The 15,482-nt window shown below is 42.8% G+C and overlaps 1 protein-coding gene across 3 annotated transcripts in view; it reads right to left on the reverse strand.

Moving 5' to 3' along the window:
• The window catches only part of MAP3K9 (mitogen-activated protein kinase kinase kinase 9), an 86,422-nt gene that overhangs the window by 37,559 nt on the left and 33,381 nt on the right, over nt 1–15,482 (reverse strand). For all 3 annotated transcript variants that reach the window (XM_016926277.4, XM_016926275.4, XM_016926276.4), the window contains exon 3: nt 949–1,129. In XM_016926277.4, coding sequence (XP_016781766.3) covers nt 949–1,129 — 181 coding nt within the window. The remainder of the gene's footprint in view (nt 1–948; nt 1,130–15,482) is intronic.

Consider the following 15,482-nt stretch of genomic DNA (forward strand, 5'->3'; position numbering starts at 1 on the left):
GAGCCACTGTATCCAGCCAACTTATACATTCTAAAGTGTACAAAGGATTAGCTTTACGGTATGTGAATAATAGCTCAATAAAGCTATTATTTAAAATATACTTGCACACACACACACACACACACAGCTCACTTTACAACACATCAGGACAATAACTCCATGGACTTATATATAATGATAAACTACAGTCCTTTCTTTTGTATACTAAGGTGATGCTACTGTCCCACAGCCATGACAACATATACTAGGTAGTTGCTCATCCTTCCTCAGCTGGGAAAATTTTTAGATCTATTTCCTTGCAACCTTTTGGGCTCACATTTACTAGGAGGATGGCTGGTCATTTCTAGTCTGCGGCTTTGCAGTTCTGGGCACATATTTGGGACCCATTTTTTTCTGATTTCTGGATCAATGTCAACAGATAGAGCCTTGACTAAAAGATGAACTAGATAACTGGAAAAGGTAATTTTTAGGCCATCAAGAAAAACGAGATTGCACAAAGAACATTCATTGGCTCAGGAGCTTTAGAGTGAGGACATTGGGTTAATCCCCTCCCCAAGTTCAGCAGTAACAGCCACGAAAGCCTAGCATTGCTGAGCAAGCCAGACTGATCCTCACGAAGCTCTCCGAGAAGGACTGAGTGTCCTTCCCATCTTACAGCGTAGAGATGGGAGTACATGTTGCCCCTGGAATCTACTGGCCTTTCCTAGGGAGCAATCACCAGCAAAAAGTGGCCTGCGTATAGCACTTCAGGGATTTTTTTGGTAGATGAAAGCATTAGAAACTGTCCCCTGGCAATATGGGAACTGGCATAGATGACTCTTGGGGGAGGTCACTTAGACCTACTTCAGGTGCCTGGGATCCTAGGTAACCTCAATTCTCCAAGTCTTGAAATGTGTGTGCCACCAAGATGGACCTGGGAAATGCTGTCCCTGCCCCCCTGGACCTTACCTCCACACATCACTGCCTTTGGAAAACATGGAGGCCCGGATGACTTCGGGTGCCATCCAAGCATACGTCCCTGCCGCACTCATCTTGGTGGTTCGGTGCCATTCCCGAGCCAGGCCAAAATCAGTGATCTTCAGAATCTTGTTGCTCAGGTCTCCATTCTCCACCTTCTGGAGGATCAATACTAGGCAAGGAAACGAATACAGAAGAAACCAGAGTCTGCATTAATCACAGGGAAACCACAGAACAGAACTCTTCTGCCATCCTCCTGGCCTCTCCTGTGGGCTCCAGCATTTAGCTGCCATGGATTGATGGTCAGAGCCATCATTTCTTAAACACCTACAGTGCATCCATTTTTGTACCACCCATTTTATAGCCACTATCTCTAATCCTCACAACAACTTACAAGGCAGGTACTATTGCCATCTCAGTTTTACTGATGAAGAAACTAAAATACACATGTCACAATTAAATAAATTCCTGGCTGGGCACAGTGGTTCACGCATGTAATCCCAGCATTTGGGGAGGCCGAGACGGGTGGATCACCTGAGATTAGGAGTTTGACACCTGCCTGGCCAACATGGTGAAATCCCGTCTCCACTAAAAATACAAAAAATTAGCTAGGTGTGGTAGTGCACGCCAGTGACTCTCAATAATCATGTCCTCAAATACCGGTATCTACCAAGCACCCGTTGCTACTAATCATTAAAGCACCAAAGCTTGTGAAAGCCTTATTTTATTTTTTGTAGACCTTTTTTTTGGGCTGAAATCCACATAACATAAAATTAACCATTTCAAAGTGAACAATTTAGTGATATTGTGTACATTCACAATGTTGTACAACTACCACCTGTCTAGTTCCAAAACATTTTCACCACCCCAAAAGGAAACCCTGTACCCATTAAGCAATTATTCCCCATTCTCCCTCCTCCCAAACCTTAGCAATCACCAATCTCCTTTGTCTTTATAAATTTACCTAGTCTGAATACTTCATGTAAATACAATCATACAATATGTGACACACCTGCTTATTTCACTGAACATGTTTTCAAGTTCATCCACATTATAGCTTATATCAGTACTTCATTCCTCTTTATGGGTGAATAATATTCCACTGTATGTACATATTACAGTTTATCCTTTTGTCCACTGATAGACACATGGGTTGTTTCCACTTTCTGGCTACTGTGACTAGTGTGTATGAACATGTGTATACATATATTTGTATACTTGTTGTCATTTGGGGGGTACAGATCTAGGAGCATATTTGCTGGATCGCATGGTAATTCGTGTTTATCTTTTGAAGGAACCACCAAATTGTTCTGCACAGCAGAAGAACCATTTTACATTTCCACAAGCAGACTATGGGGGTTTCAATTTCTCCACATCCTCACGAATACTTGCTATTTTCCTTATTATTGGTATTCTTAATGCCATCCTAGTGCATGTGATATGGTAACTCATTGTGGTTTGGGTTTGCATTTCCCTGATGACTAATGATATTGAACATCTATCTTCTCATGAGTTTGCTGTCCATTTGTATATCTTCTTTGGAGAAATGTCCAGTCAATCCTTTGCCCATTTTTAAAGTAAGTGGTTTGTCTTTTTATTATTGAGTTATAAGAGCTCTTCATATATTCTGATACTAGACCCTTGTCAGATACATGACTTGCAAATATTTCTCCCATTCTACTGGCTGTCTTCTCCCTTACTTGATACTTTTGATACACCAAAGTTTTTAATTTAGATGAAGTACACTTTATTTTTTTATTTATTGCATATACTTTTGGTATAATATCTAAGAATCATTAACACATTCAAGATCATGAAGATTTAATTCTATGTTTTCTTCCAAAAGTTTTATGGTTTCAGCTCTTACATTTAGGTCATTGATCCACTTTTAATTTCTGCATATAACAGGGGTCGAATTTCATTCTTTTGCATGTGGCTATGCAGTTGTCCCAGCCCCATTTGTTTAAAGAGGAAAGCTTTAAAACACAAACAGAGGGGAGAGCTGTTATCTCCCAACATGCTTTCCTGAGTGGAAGAGAAAGGTTATATTCACAGCAGTTTACATATTTGTACCACTGCAGTAAGCCCACTGTAAACTTCTACCACTGACAAACAGCTGTGGCAATAACAAACTGTCATGCTTTCACATCTTGAAAAATGTAAGAATGTTTTATCAAATTTTGGTGAAGTCCATAAGAGTGCATTGTGTAAACCTCACCTCTCCTGTCGGGCAATGGCAAAAACAGTCATGCAACGCATAATGACGTTTCAGTCAATGACAGGCCAAAAACATGATGGTGGTACCATAAGGTAATAATAGGGCTAAAAACTTCCTATCACCTAGTGATGATGGCAGCTGTCATAATGTCATGGCACCATGTATTCTCATGTGTCTGTGGTGATACTGCTGTAAACAAACCTACTGTGCAGGCAGTCATATAACAGCATAGCATATACAATTATGTACCATACATAATACTTGATAATGCTAATAAGCGACTATGTTACTGGTTTATGTATTTACTTTTTTTTTTTTTTTGGACCCAAGGTCTCACTCTGTCATTCAGGCTGGTGTGCAGTGGTGCAATCATAGCTTATTGCAGCCTCAATCTCCTGGGCTCAAGTGATTCTCCCACCTCAGCCTCCTGAGTAGCTGTGACTATAGGTATGTGCCACCACACCCAACTAATTATTTTAGTTTTTATAGAGAAGTGGGTCTCACTTCATTGTCCAGGCTGGTCTCAAGCTCCTCGGCTCAAGCGATCCTCCCACCTCAGCCTCCCAAAGTGTTGGGATTACTGGTGGGAGCCACTGTGCCTGGCCAGCATACTATACTTTTTAATCATTATTTTAGAGTGCACTCCTTCTACTTATGTAAAAAAAAGTTAACTGTAAAACGGCATCAGGCAGGTTCTTCAGGAAGTATTCCAGAAGAAGGCATTGTTATTATAGGAGATTAACAGCTCCAGGTGTGTTTTGCCCCTTCCAGTGGAACAAGATGTAGAGGTGGAAGACTGATATTGATGATCTTGACCCTGTGTAGACCAAAGCTAAAATGTGTGTTTGTGTCTTAGTTTTTAACAAAAAAGTTTAAAATGTAAAAATAACAACAACAAAAAAATGTATGTTAAAAAAAATAATGTAGGCTGATGTTTCTTCTGGAACCTATGCCATGTCCCCTTTAGGAACCAAGCACAGGACCAGGCTCTTTAAAAAAAAAAAATGTAGGCTGAGGGTGGTGGCTCATGCCTGTAATCCCAGCACTTTGGGAGGCCAAGGTGGGAGGATCGTTTGAGCCCAGGAGCTGGAGACCAGCCTGGAAAACATAGTGAAACCTTGTCTCTACAAAGAAATTGAAAAATTAGCCAGGTGTGGTGGTGCATGCCTGTAGTCCCAGCTACTCAGGAGGCTGAGGTAGGAGGATCACTTGAGCCTGGGAAGTCAAAGCTGCAGTGAGCTGTGATCGTACCACTGTACTTCAGTTTGGGTGGCAGAGTGAGTGAGACCTCTCTCTCAAAAACAAACAAACAACAAAAAAAAAGTAAATAGAAAAAAGCTCATAGAATAAGGATAAAAGAAAGAAAATGTTTTTGTAAAGATGTACAGTGTGTTTATGTTAAGCTCCATTGTTACAAAAGAGTTAAGAAGTAAACAGTTTTTGTTTATAAAGTTAAAAAGTTACAGTAAGCTAAGATTAATTTATTATTGAAGAAAGAAAATTTTTCAGCTGGGCGCCATGGCTCAGGCCTGCAATCCCAGCACTTTGTGAGGCCGAGGCAGGAGGATCACTTGAAGTCAGCAGTTCAAGACCAGCCTGGCCAACATAGCAAAAACCCATCTCTACTAAAAATACAAAAAATTAGCTGGGTGTGGTGGTGCGTGCCTGTACTCCCAGCTACTCAGGAGGCTGAGGCAGAAGAATTGCTTGAACTTGGGAAGCAGAGGTTGCAGTGAACCACGATTGCACCACTGCACTCCAGCCTGGGTGACAGAGTGAGACTCCATCTAAAAAAAAGTTTTCTTTATAAATTTAGTGTAGCCTAAGTGTACAGTGTTTATAAGGTCTACGGTGGTATACAGTAATGTCCTAGGTCTTCACATTCACTCACTACTCACTCACCCAGGGCAACTTCCAGTCCTGTAAGCTCCATTTTATGGTGAGTGTTCTGTAAAGAAGTACCATTTTTTATTTTTATATCATATTTTTACTGTACCTTTTCTACGTATAGATACATTTAGGTACACAAAGTCTTAGCACTGCATTACAATTGTCTACAATATTCAGTACAGTAACATGTACACGTTTGTAGCCTGGAAACAGCAGACTACACCAGGGGTGTCCAATCTTTCGGCTTCCCTGGGCCACATTGGAAGAAATGTCTTGGGCCACACATAAAATACACCAACAGCAGCTAAAAAAAAAAAAAACAAAGGAAAAAGTGTCCTGAGCCACAGCGGGACAAGCTTGGGCTACACCATATAGCCCAGGTGTGTAGTATAAGTACACTCTGATGTTCACACGATGATGAAATTGCCTAATGATGCATTTCTCAGAATGTATCCCTGCCATTAAGTGATGTGTGACTGTACCGAGAAGAACTAACAAGTCTAGGCGTAAGTCAATGGGGGCCTGGCCAGGCAGTGGAAGAGAAAGGAAAAGATACATTGGAACTAAAGACTCAGTGATTAACCAGATGTAGGGGCCTGATGGAGAAGGAAGACATCTCCAGCCTTTCAGGTTTGGGTGACAAGCAGAAGAATGGTGGTGCCCCTAATTGGGAAGTTGAGAGAAAAAGCCCATTTGAAGAAGCCAAGTTTAGTTTTGGACATAATGGGTCTAGGTTCACTGTAACAAGAGTCAGTATGGAACAGGAAAAGAGCAGATAATTTAAATCCTAGGCTTGACACTCTTAATGTGACCCTGGACAAATCTCTTAAACTTTGTACCTCAATTCCTGCTTCTACAAAATGGGGATAAAGATTAAAGGCGATACAGCAATAAAGCAACTAGCAGAGTACCTGGCACTTGGAGCACTATAGTTATTATTATAATTAGGTATCCTGTACATAAATGGAAACCATAGGGTTCAGTGCTCAAGGGACTGATATGGAAGGCCTGGCAGTCCCTGACACACAATAACCATGCAATACGTTTTTGCTGTATAGATAAATGGAATGCTTGATTAATAATGACACCTACTCATTATGGGTCACTTACTACGTAGCAGCACGATGCTGTTTATGTCCATCACTTTTGTTAATCCTTAAATCAACCCTCAGCAGTAGGTGTAATTATTTTCCCCATTTTATGCACTCCAAACCAGACACAGAAAGGTTAAGTCAGTTGCCCAGTCAGCGAGGGATGGGGAAGGGAATCAAATCCAGATCTGTCTGACTTCAGAACCACATTCTTCACCTTTGTGCCATGCCGTACAGAGGCCAGAAAGAAATCCTATGTGTCTTTAAGCCCTGCCTCCATTTCTGCCTAATCCCTAAAGCTGTCATTGATTAGTCTACCCTGCATTTCTTTTTCCTGAATTCTTCCTTCAGCATCCAAATACCACATAATCTAACATTATATGCACTTCTAATCATTCCTGACTGCTGCATATATATGGGTGTCATCATTTCCGCTAGCATGTGATACAGTATGACTCCTAGAAAGCAAAAACCTCATTCTTTTTCTTCTGGAACCTATGCCATGTCCCCTTTAGGAACCAAGCACAGGACCAGGCTCTTTGAAAGAACTCATCCCGGCTGGGTGCGGTGGCTCATGCCTATAATCTCAGCACTTTAGGAGGCTGAGGTGGGCGGGTCACCTGAGGTCAGCAGTTCAAGACGAGACTGGCCAACATAGCAAAACCCTGTCTCTACTAAAAATACAAAAATTAGCTAGGCATGGTGGCACACACTTGTAGTCCCAGCTACTTGGGAGGCTGAGGCAGGAGAATTTCTTGAACCCATGAGGCGGAGGTTGAAGTGAGCCGAGACTGCGCCACTGCACTCCAGCCTGGGCAACAGAGTGACACTCAGTCTCAAAAAAAAAAAAAAAAAAAAAAGAACTCATCTCTTGCTGGTCACATACTTGACCAATGGGATATCTGTGCATCTTCTCAAACTATCCACTTTCCCATCTTATTGTTGCCAGGTATTGGGGTAGGGGGTGGAGGGGCACTGGGAGGAGACTAGAGAAAGAGTAATACCTCAGCCAGGGGTTCACCAGTGACTAACACACCCAGTTAGTGCCAGGTCGGGTAGGGGACACACAGAGAAAGATAACCTGAAGACTCTCAGCTTATCTCAACGGCCTTTCGCCTTCTATAAGGAAAAACAATGTGACAAAAGTGAGTATCAGGTCAAGACAGGGTCTCACTCTGTTGCCCAGAATGGAGTGCAGTGGCACAATCATAGCTCACTGTAACCTTGAACTACTGGGCTCAAGCGTTTCTCCACCTCAGCATTCCGAGTAGCTAGGACTACAGGTGCGCACCACCAACCCCAGCTAATTTTTTATTTTTTGTATTGACCGGTTGGTCTTGAACTCCTGGTCTCAAGCGATCCTCCTGCCTTGGCTTCCCAAACACTGGAATTACAGAAGTGAGCCACTGTGCCTGGCACAAAGACATCATTCTTGATTATTTCCCAATTAGGACACCACCTATATATACCACTTAATATTATTATTTAAATAATATTTAATGGGCATCAAAAAATAGAAAGAATAAGACCTAGTATTTGATAGCACAACAGGGTGACTATAGTCAAAATAATTTAATTGTACATTTAAAAATAACTAAAGTATAATTGAGCTGCTTGTAACACAAAGGATAAACGCTTGAGGGGATGGATATCCCATTTTCCATGATGTGATTATTATGCATCATATGCCTGTATCACAATATCTCATGTACCCCAAAAATATATACACCTATTATGTACCCACAAAAATTAAAAATTAAAAAAAAATTTAAAGAAGAAATTCTATATCACTATTGTAAATGGGAAAGCCAAAAATTCTCCTAACATTGAGTAACCTGTACAAACAAATAAAATGAAACAAAAATAAATGGTATAGTGGCAGACCCGCATATGGTCAAAATGCTGAGCCTAAGGCCTGCCTTCTCTGCTTGAGAAGAAAGATTTGAAGTGTTAGAGAGGAATTACAGACAAACAGCACCAAAATGAATGTTGATCCTCCATTTACACAAAAAAGCTGAATGACTTTCTTTGGGATTCAATGTTGCTTAATGCAGACCACTTAAAATGGTCTCAAGGCCATCCCATTAGGAGGTCAGCAGGAGAAATGGGGGGTGTCTTGCCACTAAGGGATTTGTGAATCTGACCTAATATCATTTAGCTGAGGCCAGGCTCTCAAAACTTGGCATCACTGAGGAGACTCTCCCATTAGGTCCTAATGGTAAACTTAGCTTTGGTTGATGATCTATGTCATTTTCAGATTTCTTATTTATTATTCATCTCCATTAGTACAAGAGGCTCCAATTTGCTAAATGCTCACCTTGGTGCCAAGGCTCATGTCCTCAGGCCTGCATTTGGTTCAGATGATTCAATGCCATCTCTCCTACATTACGTAACTCAGCTAATTTGGTTTTGAGGGTTATGTTTTGTTTTATTTTTTAAAGTTTATTGTTAAATGTATTATACACATAGGAGAGTACATTAAAATGTATACATGTAACATGTACAAATGTATATATGGCTGGGAGTGGTGGAGCACACCCGTAGTCCCAGCTACTTGGGAGGCTGAGGCAGGAGAATGGCTTGAGCCCAGGAATTCAAGGCTATAGCACACCATGTTTGTGCCTGTGAACAGCCACTGCACTCCAATCTGGGCAACACAGTGAAACTCCATTTCTAAAATTTAAAAATGTATATATGGTTTAAAGAACATAATATGAAAACCCACATAATCCCATCCGGTCCCTTTAGAAGTTCCATGTGTCTCTCTCCACCACCCCCTTTCCTCTCTCCCTAAACATCTGACAACCGTGACTTCTGTTATTCATTTCTTTACTTCTCTTTATGATTTTACCAGCTATGTACACATCTCTAAATAAGATAATGTTTAGTTTTGAAAAAGTGAGTGGCAAACAAAAAATGAAGCTGTGTGTTGTAGCCTCCTAGGGCTGCCATAACAAATTAACAGAAACTGGGTGGCTCAAAACAATAGAAATTATTCTCTCACAGTTCTGGAGGTTAGAAGTCCAAAATCAAGGTGTCGGCAGGGCCATCTCCCTTCAAAGGTTCTAGGGAAGGATCCTTCTTTGACCCTTCTAGCTTCTAGCAGTTGCCAGTAGTTTTTAGTGTCCCTTGGCTCGTAGCAGCGTTAAGTCTAATCTCTGCCTCCATCTTCACATGGCCATCTTCCCTTTGTGTATCTGTCTGCATCTTCACCTAACATTCTCCTATTTGTCTATGTGTCCTTATAAGGACATCGGTCATTGGATTAGGGCCCATCCTAATCCAGTATGACCTCATCTTAACTTGACTACATCTGCAAAGATGGTATTTCCAAATTTCACAGGTTAGGACTTCAACTTATTGTTTGTGTGGAGGGTTGTGGGGGACACTATTCTACCCACAACACCATGGAGGAGTAAAAACACTGCCTTTGCTAAATGAAGCCTTCCCAAAGGGAATAAGCTAAACAGAGTCTCTGGGAAATTCCCATGGAATTTACAAGAGCCCTTCCTGGGAAAGTTGATAGGCAAGATCATGAACAAGTCCTGGAAACACAGGGCAGGTAACCACAGTGGGAACACCTGGTGGTAGGGGTCAAGGTAATTGCGAGAGTGGGACTCTTCTGTATTTTCTGTTTCTTTTGCTTGTTTGTTTTTGAGTCTCAATCTGTCACCCAGACTGGAGTGCAATGGCATAATCTTGGCTCACTGCAACCTCCACTTCCTGGGTTCAAGCGATTCTCCTGCCTCGGCCTCCCATGTAGCTGGGATTACAGGCACACACCAGGACGCCCAGATACTTTTTTTTTTATTTTTAGTAGAGACGGGGTTTTACCATGTTGGCCAGGCTGGTCTCGAACTCCTGACATCAAGTGATCCGCCTGCCTCGGCCTCCCAAAGTGCTGGGATTACAGGAGTGAGCCACCGTGCCTGGCTCATATTTTCTGTTTCTAAATTCACATGGACCTACCTTTAGCACCGAGGGTTGGGCAAAGAAAACACTTCTGTTAATATAAAATGCGTCTATCCATCAGCAGGGCAAGGAGGGGCGACAGAAGCTTCATCAGCACATGAGCAAGACAGCCAAGAGCAGATACAATCTGCCCCAGGCTTCCCCAGGTAGTCAGTCCTCCAGTTAAATCAATGGCACAATGATTGCAGGTAAGTTGGTGATGACATTCTGAGTCACGCTGCTCAGATCTAAGCTGCCCATCCTCTACGTCTGGTACACAGTCCTAAGGGGTTCCCTTCGTCTCCCTCCTGTGTTAATCCCTGTGTCCTGCACCCCACTCCCCTCTTTACTGATTCCTTCCCCTGCTTCGGTGGTGTGTACTCTCCAGTAGTTCCTTAGAAAGGACGTGTAGGAGGTATGTTTTGTTTTATTTATTTTTTTCTGTGCTTGCTGTCTCCAGTCCAGTAACTCTTGTTTTACCCTTTCCAAGAAGAAAAGGCAGTCAAGTGGCTGCATAAAGTAGAGGAGATTCTGTGATATAAAGGGATTGCTTTTTTTTTTTGCTTTCCCTACTGTCAACTTAATTATCTTTCTCAAATGTTCTAAGTCAGTTACCACTTCTCCATCAGTTTTCCAGTCTCCAAAACATAACAGCTATCGTCTCTTCTCCCATGCACCTTGTAGGTTTGCTGTGGCTTTCACTGGGTTTCAGGAGGGAGTAAAGGTAGCTGTAGCATTTCACATGTTCAATCTGCTACCCTAGCATAGAACTGTGCCTTCAGTTTTGTTTTCTTGGGGTAGGGAGAAGGAAACTAGCATATCCTACAAAGGAAACTTTCAAAGGCTTCCAGCTTTCCATCACTTGGTTCTTCCATCTCTCCTGATATGCAAAATCCATCCTGGGAGGGTGTAATAGAGGAAGGCATATACGTACTCCTGCTTGTTCCTGCCAAAGCCCAGGGCTTAAACTCCAGATCTATGTCACAGCATCCTGTCTCACCTTAATAAAAACAGTCTCTGAGCTACACCAAGGCAGAAAGAAAAAAGCAACAGATGGAGACCCAGGGTGTCTGGGTTCTCGCTCCACCACTGTGTGACCTTCACCAGGCCCCCATTTCCCTACCTCTGACATTCCTGGAGTCTGTAACTCCCTGGAAACTGTGTCAGTCCTTCCCAGGAGCCAGCCAAGCCCCACCATCCATCTGAGCTGAAGAACAGCTAAACATAGGGGGAAAAGGAGTTAGGTGAAGTGATTCTACCCCAGAGAAAAGCCCTATTCATTAGACACAGCCAGCCTTTAGGGCGCCTGAGTGGCACGTGAGACATTTGCTTCCTACAGCACGTTGCCTCCAGTGGAGGAAGGAAGATGATCTCAGACCCAACACAGAGCAGGCTCCCTGTTGTGCTGACGCAGCAAGAGCTGCATGGGAGAGCCTGACTCGTAGACCACTACCAGGCAGCCAGAGTGCGGCCGCTGTGCATCCCCCAGCTTCTCCTGGCCCGTGGGGCTCTGCCCGCTCTGTCTCTCCAGGCAAGGCCAAGAGAGGCCAGACTTGCTTACCAAGGCAAATGATTCACCACCTAGACTCCCCGATTCGACCTCAGCAGAGCTGCGGTGCTGCCTAGAGATGGAAGGGAGACGCCAGCAGCAACGGTGGCCCCAGCAGCTTCCGCATTGTCAGCAGAGCTGCACCGGGTTCCACTGGCACAACCAGCAAAGCTATGCTTCCCGACAAGGACTCAGGCACAGCAGCCAAGAGTCCCTGCCACAGTAACTACAGAAAGGTGGAGAGAATTGGCTCCTTGGGGACTTAGGAGTCACTCCCTTTTGGTATAAAAGAGGAAACCAAAGCAAATGAATGGGTACAAAACACCCCTGATAGAGAGAGAGAGAGCATTCAATACAGTGACCTTTTCCTGAGCTAGAGTAAAGCTGAACTACAGTGGTCTCCCTTTCTATGCCTATAACCTGAAGAGGAATAATAAGTGCTCAATAAACATTCATCTGGAATTAACAAATGAATGCAAATCATCCCAAAAGGTGTCTGCTTAAATCAGTTTAGGTACTGGTCCCCAGCTACCTGTTCCAGGGCTGGCCATATTGGAGTCCCCTGAGAAGCTACAGTAATGATTTCCAACCTTTCAAAATATGTCCTTTCAGCTGAAAAAAAAAGCCATTATGATGCTATTTGTACTTTTAGTGTGTGTTGATTAAGAAGAAAATAATAACCACAACTAATGTTTATGGAGTCCTTCCAACATACCAGGTGCTAAGCTAAGTGATTTACACCTATAATCTTATTTAATCCTCTCATCAATACTGGAAAGTAGGTACTATAACTATGCCCACTTTCAGATATGGAGACTGAAATTCAGGCAGGCTGGTCTACAAGTGGGAAGAGACGGAGCCAGGACATTTCATTCAGCCCAGGCCTGAATGAAATCAGTCAGGACCCCAGACCACCATGCCATATTAAACACTAAGAAAATACTAAACACCCTAAGAAAATGCTTCTAAGTGAATTCATATTTTCTCAACACAACAGTACCCATGCACATTTGAAAAACAGAAATATTTACACTTTATACAAACACTGTCAAAGATACCTTTCAGTAACCCTCTCCCCAAGGGAACCACTGATCTCAGTGCTGCAACTATAAGCACGTTATGCAGAAAGCAGTAGGTCATTGCCCCCAAGGAAGGAATTACCTGTCTGCTTCCATCGCATATCCAAGCAAGTGTCTCAAGGCCTCCAACTCTGAAGGGGTGAATGGGAGAGAAATCTCCAAGTAAGGGTTAAAGCAGAAGGACAGAGTCAGCAGCAGAAAGAGAAAACAAATTGAAAACACAGCAGAAAGGGATTGCTACATTAGCAATCCTGGCAGCATATCAGGGAAGGACTAACAAGGGATTAATGATAGGAAAAGAGCCTGAAATCTGTGACCCAGACTGCTAGTCGCCCTTCAGTGGTTATTCTCCCCTCCTCCCATAGTAATGGAACCCACAATTGCAAGATGGGCACCAGGCCACTCAGAACATTTACTACATTTTCCAGCCTCCTTGTTCTGAGATGTAGCCAGGTAACTAAAAAGTGTCATTGTAGGTGCTTTCTGTAACCTGTCTTAAAAGATTCCAGCTCTAGGCCTTTGGACTTTGTTCTTCATCCCTTTATACACTGTGCTATCTGGAAAGTGAATGTGATAGCTGGAGGTCTAGCTACCATCTTGGACCATGAGGACATGATCATGCCCCAAGAGTTGGCAGAGCTGTGAACGAGAAGGAGGTAAGGCTCATGGAACAGAGATGTCTTGCCAATCACTGGCCATCTCATGCCAAACTTTTACATACAAGAGAGACACTTATTTCAGCTACTGTTACTTTAAGTGTCTATTTCTCACAGCTAATCTAACTGAATTAATACAGAGTTCAATTCCTACAAAATATCTTGCTCATTACTACAGCAAAACAGACACAGACATATCAAAATTGCAAATCTAAACCAAAACCAAGATCCCAGTCAACAGAGTCTCAGTATGATACAATGAAAGATTTGGATAGCCTCTCCAAGCTGCCGTAAAGTTAATCAACCTGAAATCTATGTTCTATACTAAGTATTGATTTAAACCTTTCAAAAATAATATAATAACCCACATGTACTGAAAGCCTGTATGTATCAGGCACTGTGCTAATAGGCAAGGGGTGTTCAAATACTGTGTAAATTAAACCAATATCTCCCCTCAAGATCACCAGCCAGGAGGAAGAGTCAGTGAGTGAGAAAGGATAAAGCAGGAGACCTTTGTTATTTATTACAAGGCTTGTAATATATTTCGGCTTTTAAAACTAGCTTATGTACACATGACACTTCAAATATTTTATATCAGGCTGGGCGCGGTGGCTCACGCCTGTAATCTCAGCACTTTGGGAGGTCGAGGCGGGTGGATCACCTGAGGTGAGTTCGAGACCAGCCTGGCCAACATGGTGAAACCCCATCCCTACTAAAAATACAAAAATTAGCCAGGCGTGGTGGTGGGCGCCTGTAATCCCAGCTACTCGGGAAGCTGAGGCAGGAGAATCGCTTGAACCTGAGAGGCAGAGGTTGCCTCTGCAGTGAGCCAAGATCATGCCACTGTACTCTAGCCTGCGTGACAGAGAGAGACTCCATCTCAAAAACAAACAACAACAACAAAATGTATGTCAAAAAGGCCAGGCACGGTGGCTCACGCCTGTAATCCCAGCACTGTGGGAGGCCGAGGCAGGTGGATCATGAGGTCAAGAGATCAAGACCATCCTGGCTAACATGGTGAAACCCCATCTCTACTAAAAATATAAAAATTAGCTGGGTATGGTGGCACCCATCTGTAGTCCCAGCTACTTGGGAAGCTGGGGAAGAGAATCACTTGAATCTGGGAGGGAGAGGTTGCAGTAAGCCAAGATCGTGCCACTGCACTCCAGCCTGGAGACAGAGTGAGACTCTGTCCCCCCCCCAAAAAAAAAAAAAAGATATAATAGGCAGCTTAATACATGTAACTATATTATAATAAAACATTAGTATATAAGATGATAAGCGAAACGTTTTTCTTCACTTTCATCATTGTTGAAATCCAAAATCATCTAGGATAAACATGTGTTTTTGTTACTTTCATAAATTATTTAATAATAATAGCAGCTACTATTTTTTTGCATACCTACTATGTCCCAGGTGCAATACTAGACACTTCACATCCACATTACCTCATGCAGTTTTCATGGCAATCCTGCAAGTTGGGTAGCATCCTCATTTTATAGTTGAGGAAGCTGGGACTCAAAGGGCAAGTAACTTTTCCACATCTAGGAAGCGAAAGAGTCAAGATTTGAATCTTGCTCTGGCTTCTAGGCCTATGCTCCTTTCACTATACCCTGCTGCCCCCTCCATTTGGGGGTCAAATGTTGAGAAGATACATCTCTACAATACCAGTCTCTCATAGGCCACAGTGTATGACCCACAACTTACTTTTATTTGCCTGGGGACAGTCTCATATTATAAATCCACTGGGCATAACCTTGCTGAATCCTACATCCAGAATGGACCAATGCCCATAACACTACTGAACACAGAGCCCAGCACTAGAAGTGGGTCTCTACATGGCACTATCAAGCTAATGGCTACTTCTCACTGGCAGGGACAAGGAGAGAAACCTGTGTTTAGAACAGAAGAGAACTGGAAGAGAAGCCACCAAAGCTATCAGTCAAACCTAATTCTACCTCTAAGTCCACTGCCCTTTCCACTAGAACCCAGGAGGTCCTGGACTAAAACCAAACCACCTGAGTCTTATTTCATATCCTTCTAGGGAAGGGAACTAGGCTTTTATATTTAAATGAGAGTGCTTAAGAAGTT

This window comes from Pan troglodytes, chromosome 15 (genome assembly GCF_028858775.2).
Source record: "Pan troglodytes isolate AG18354 chromosome 15, NHGRI_mPanTro3-v2.0_pri, whole genome shotgun sequence".
Classification (NCBI taxonomy): Eukaryota; Metazoa; Chordata; class Mammalia; order Primates; family Hominidae; genus Pan; species Pan troglodytes.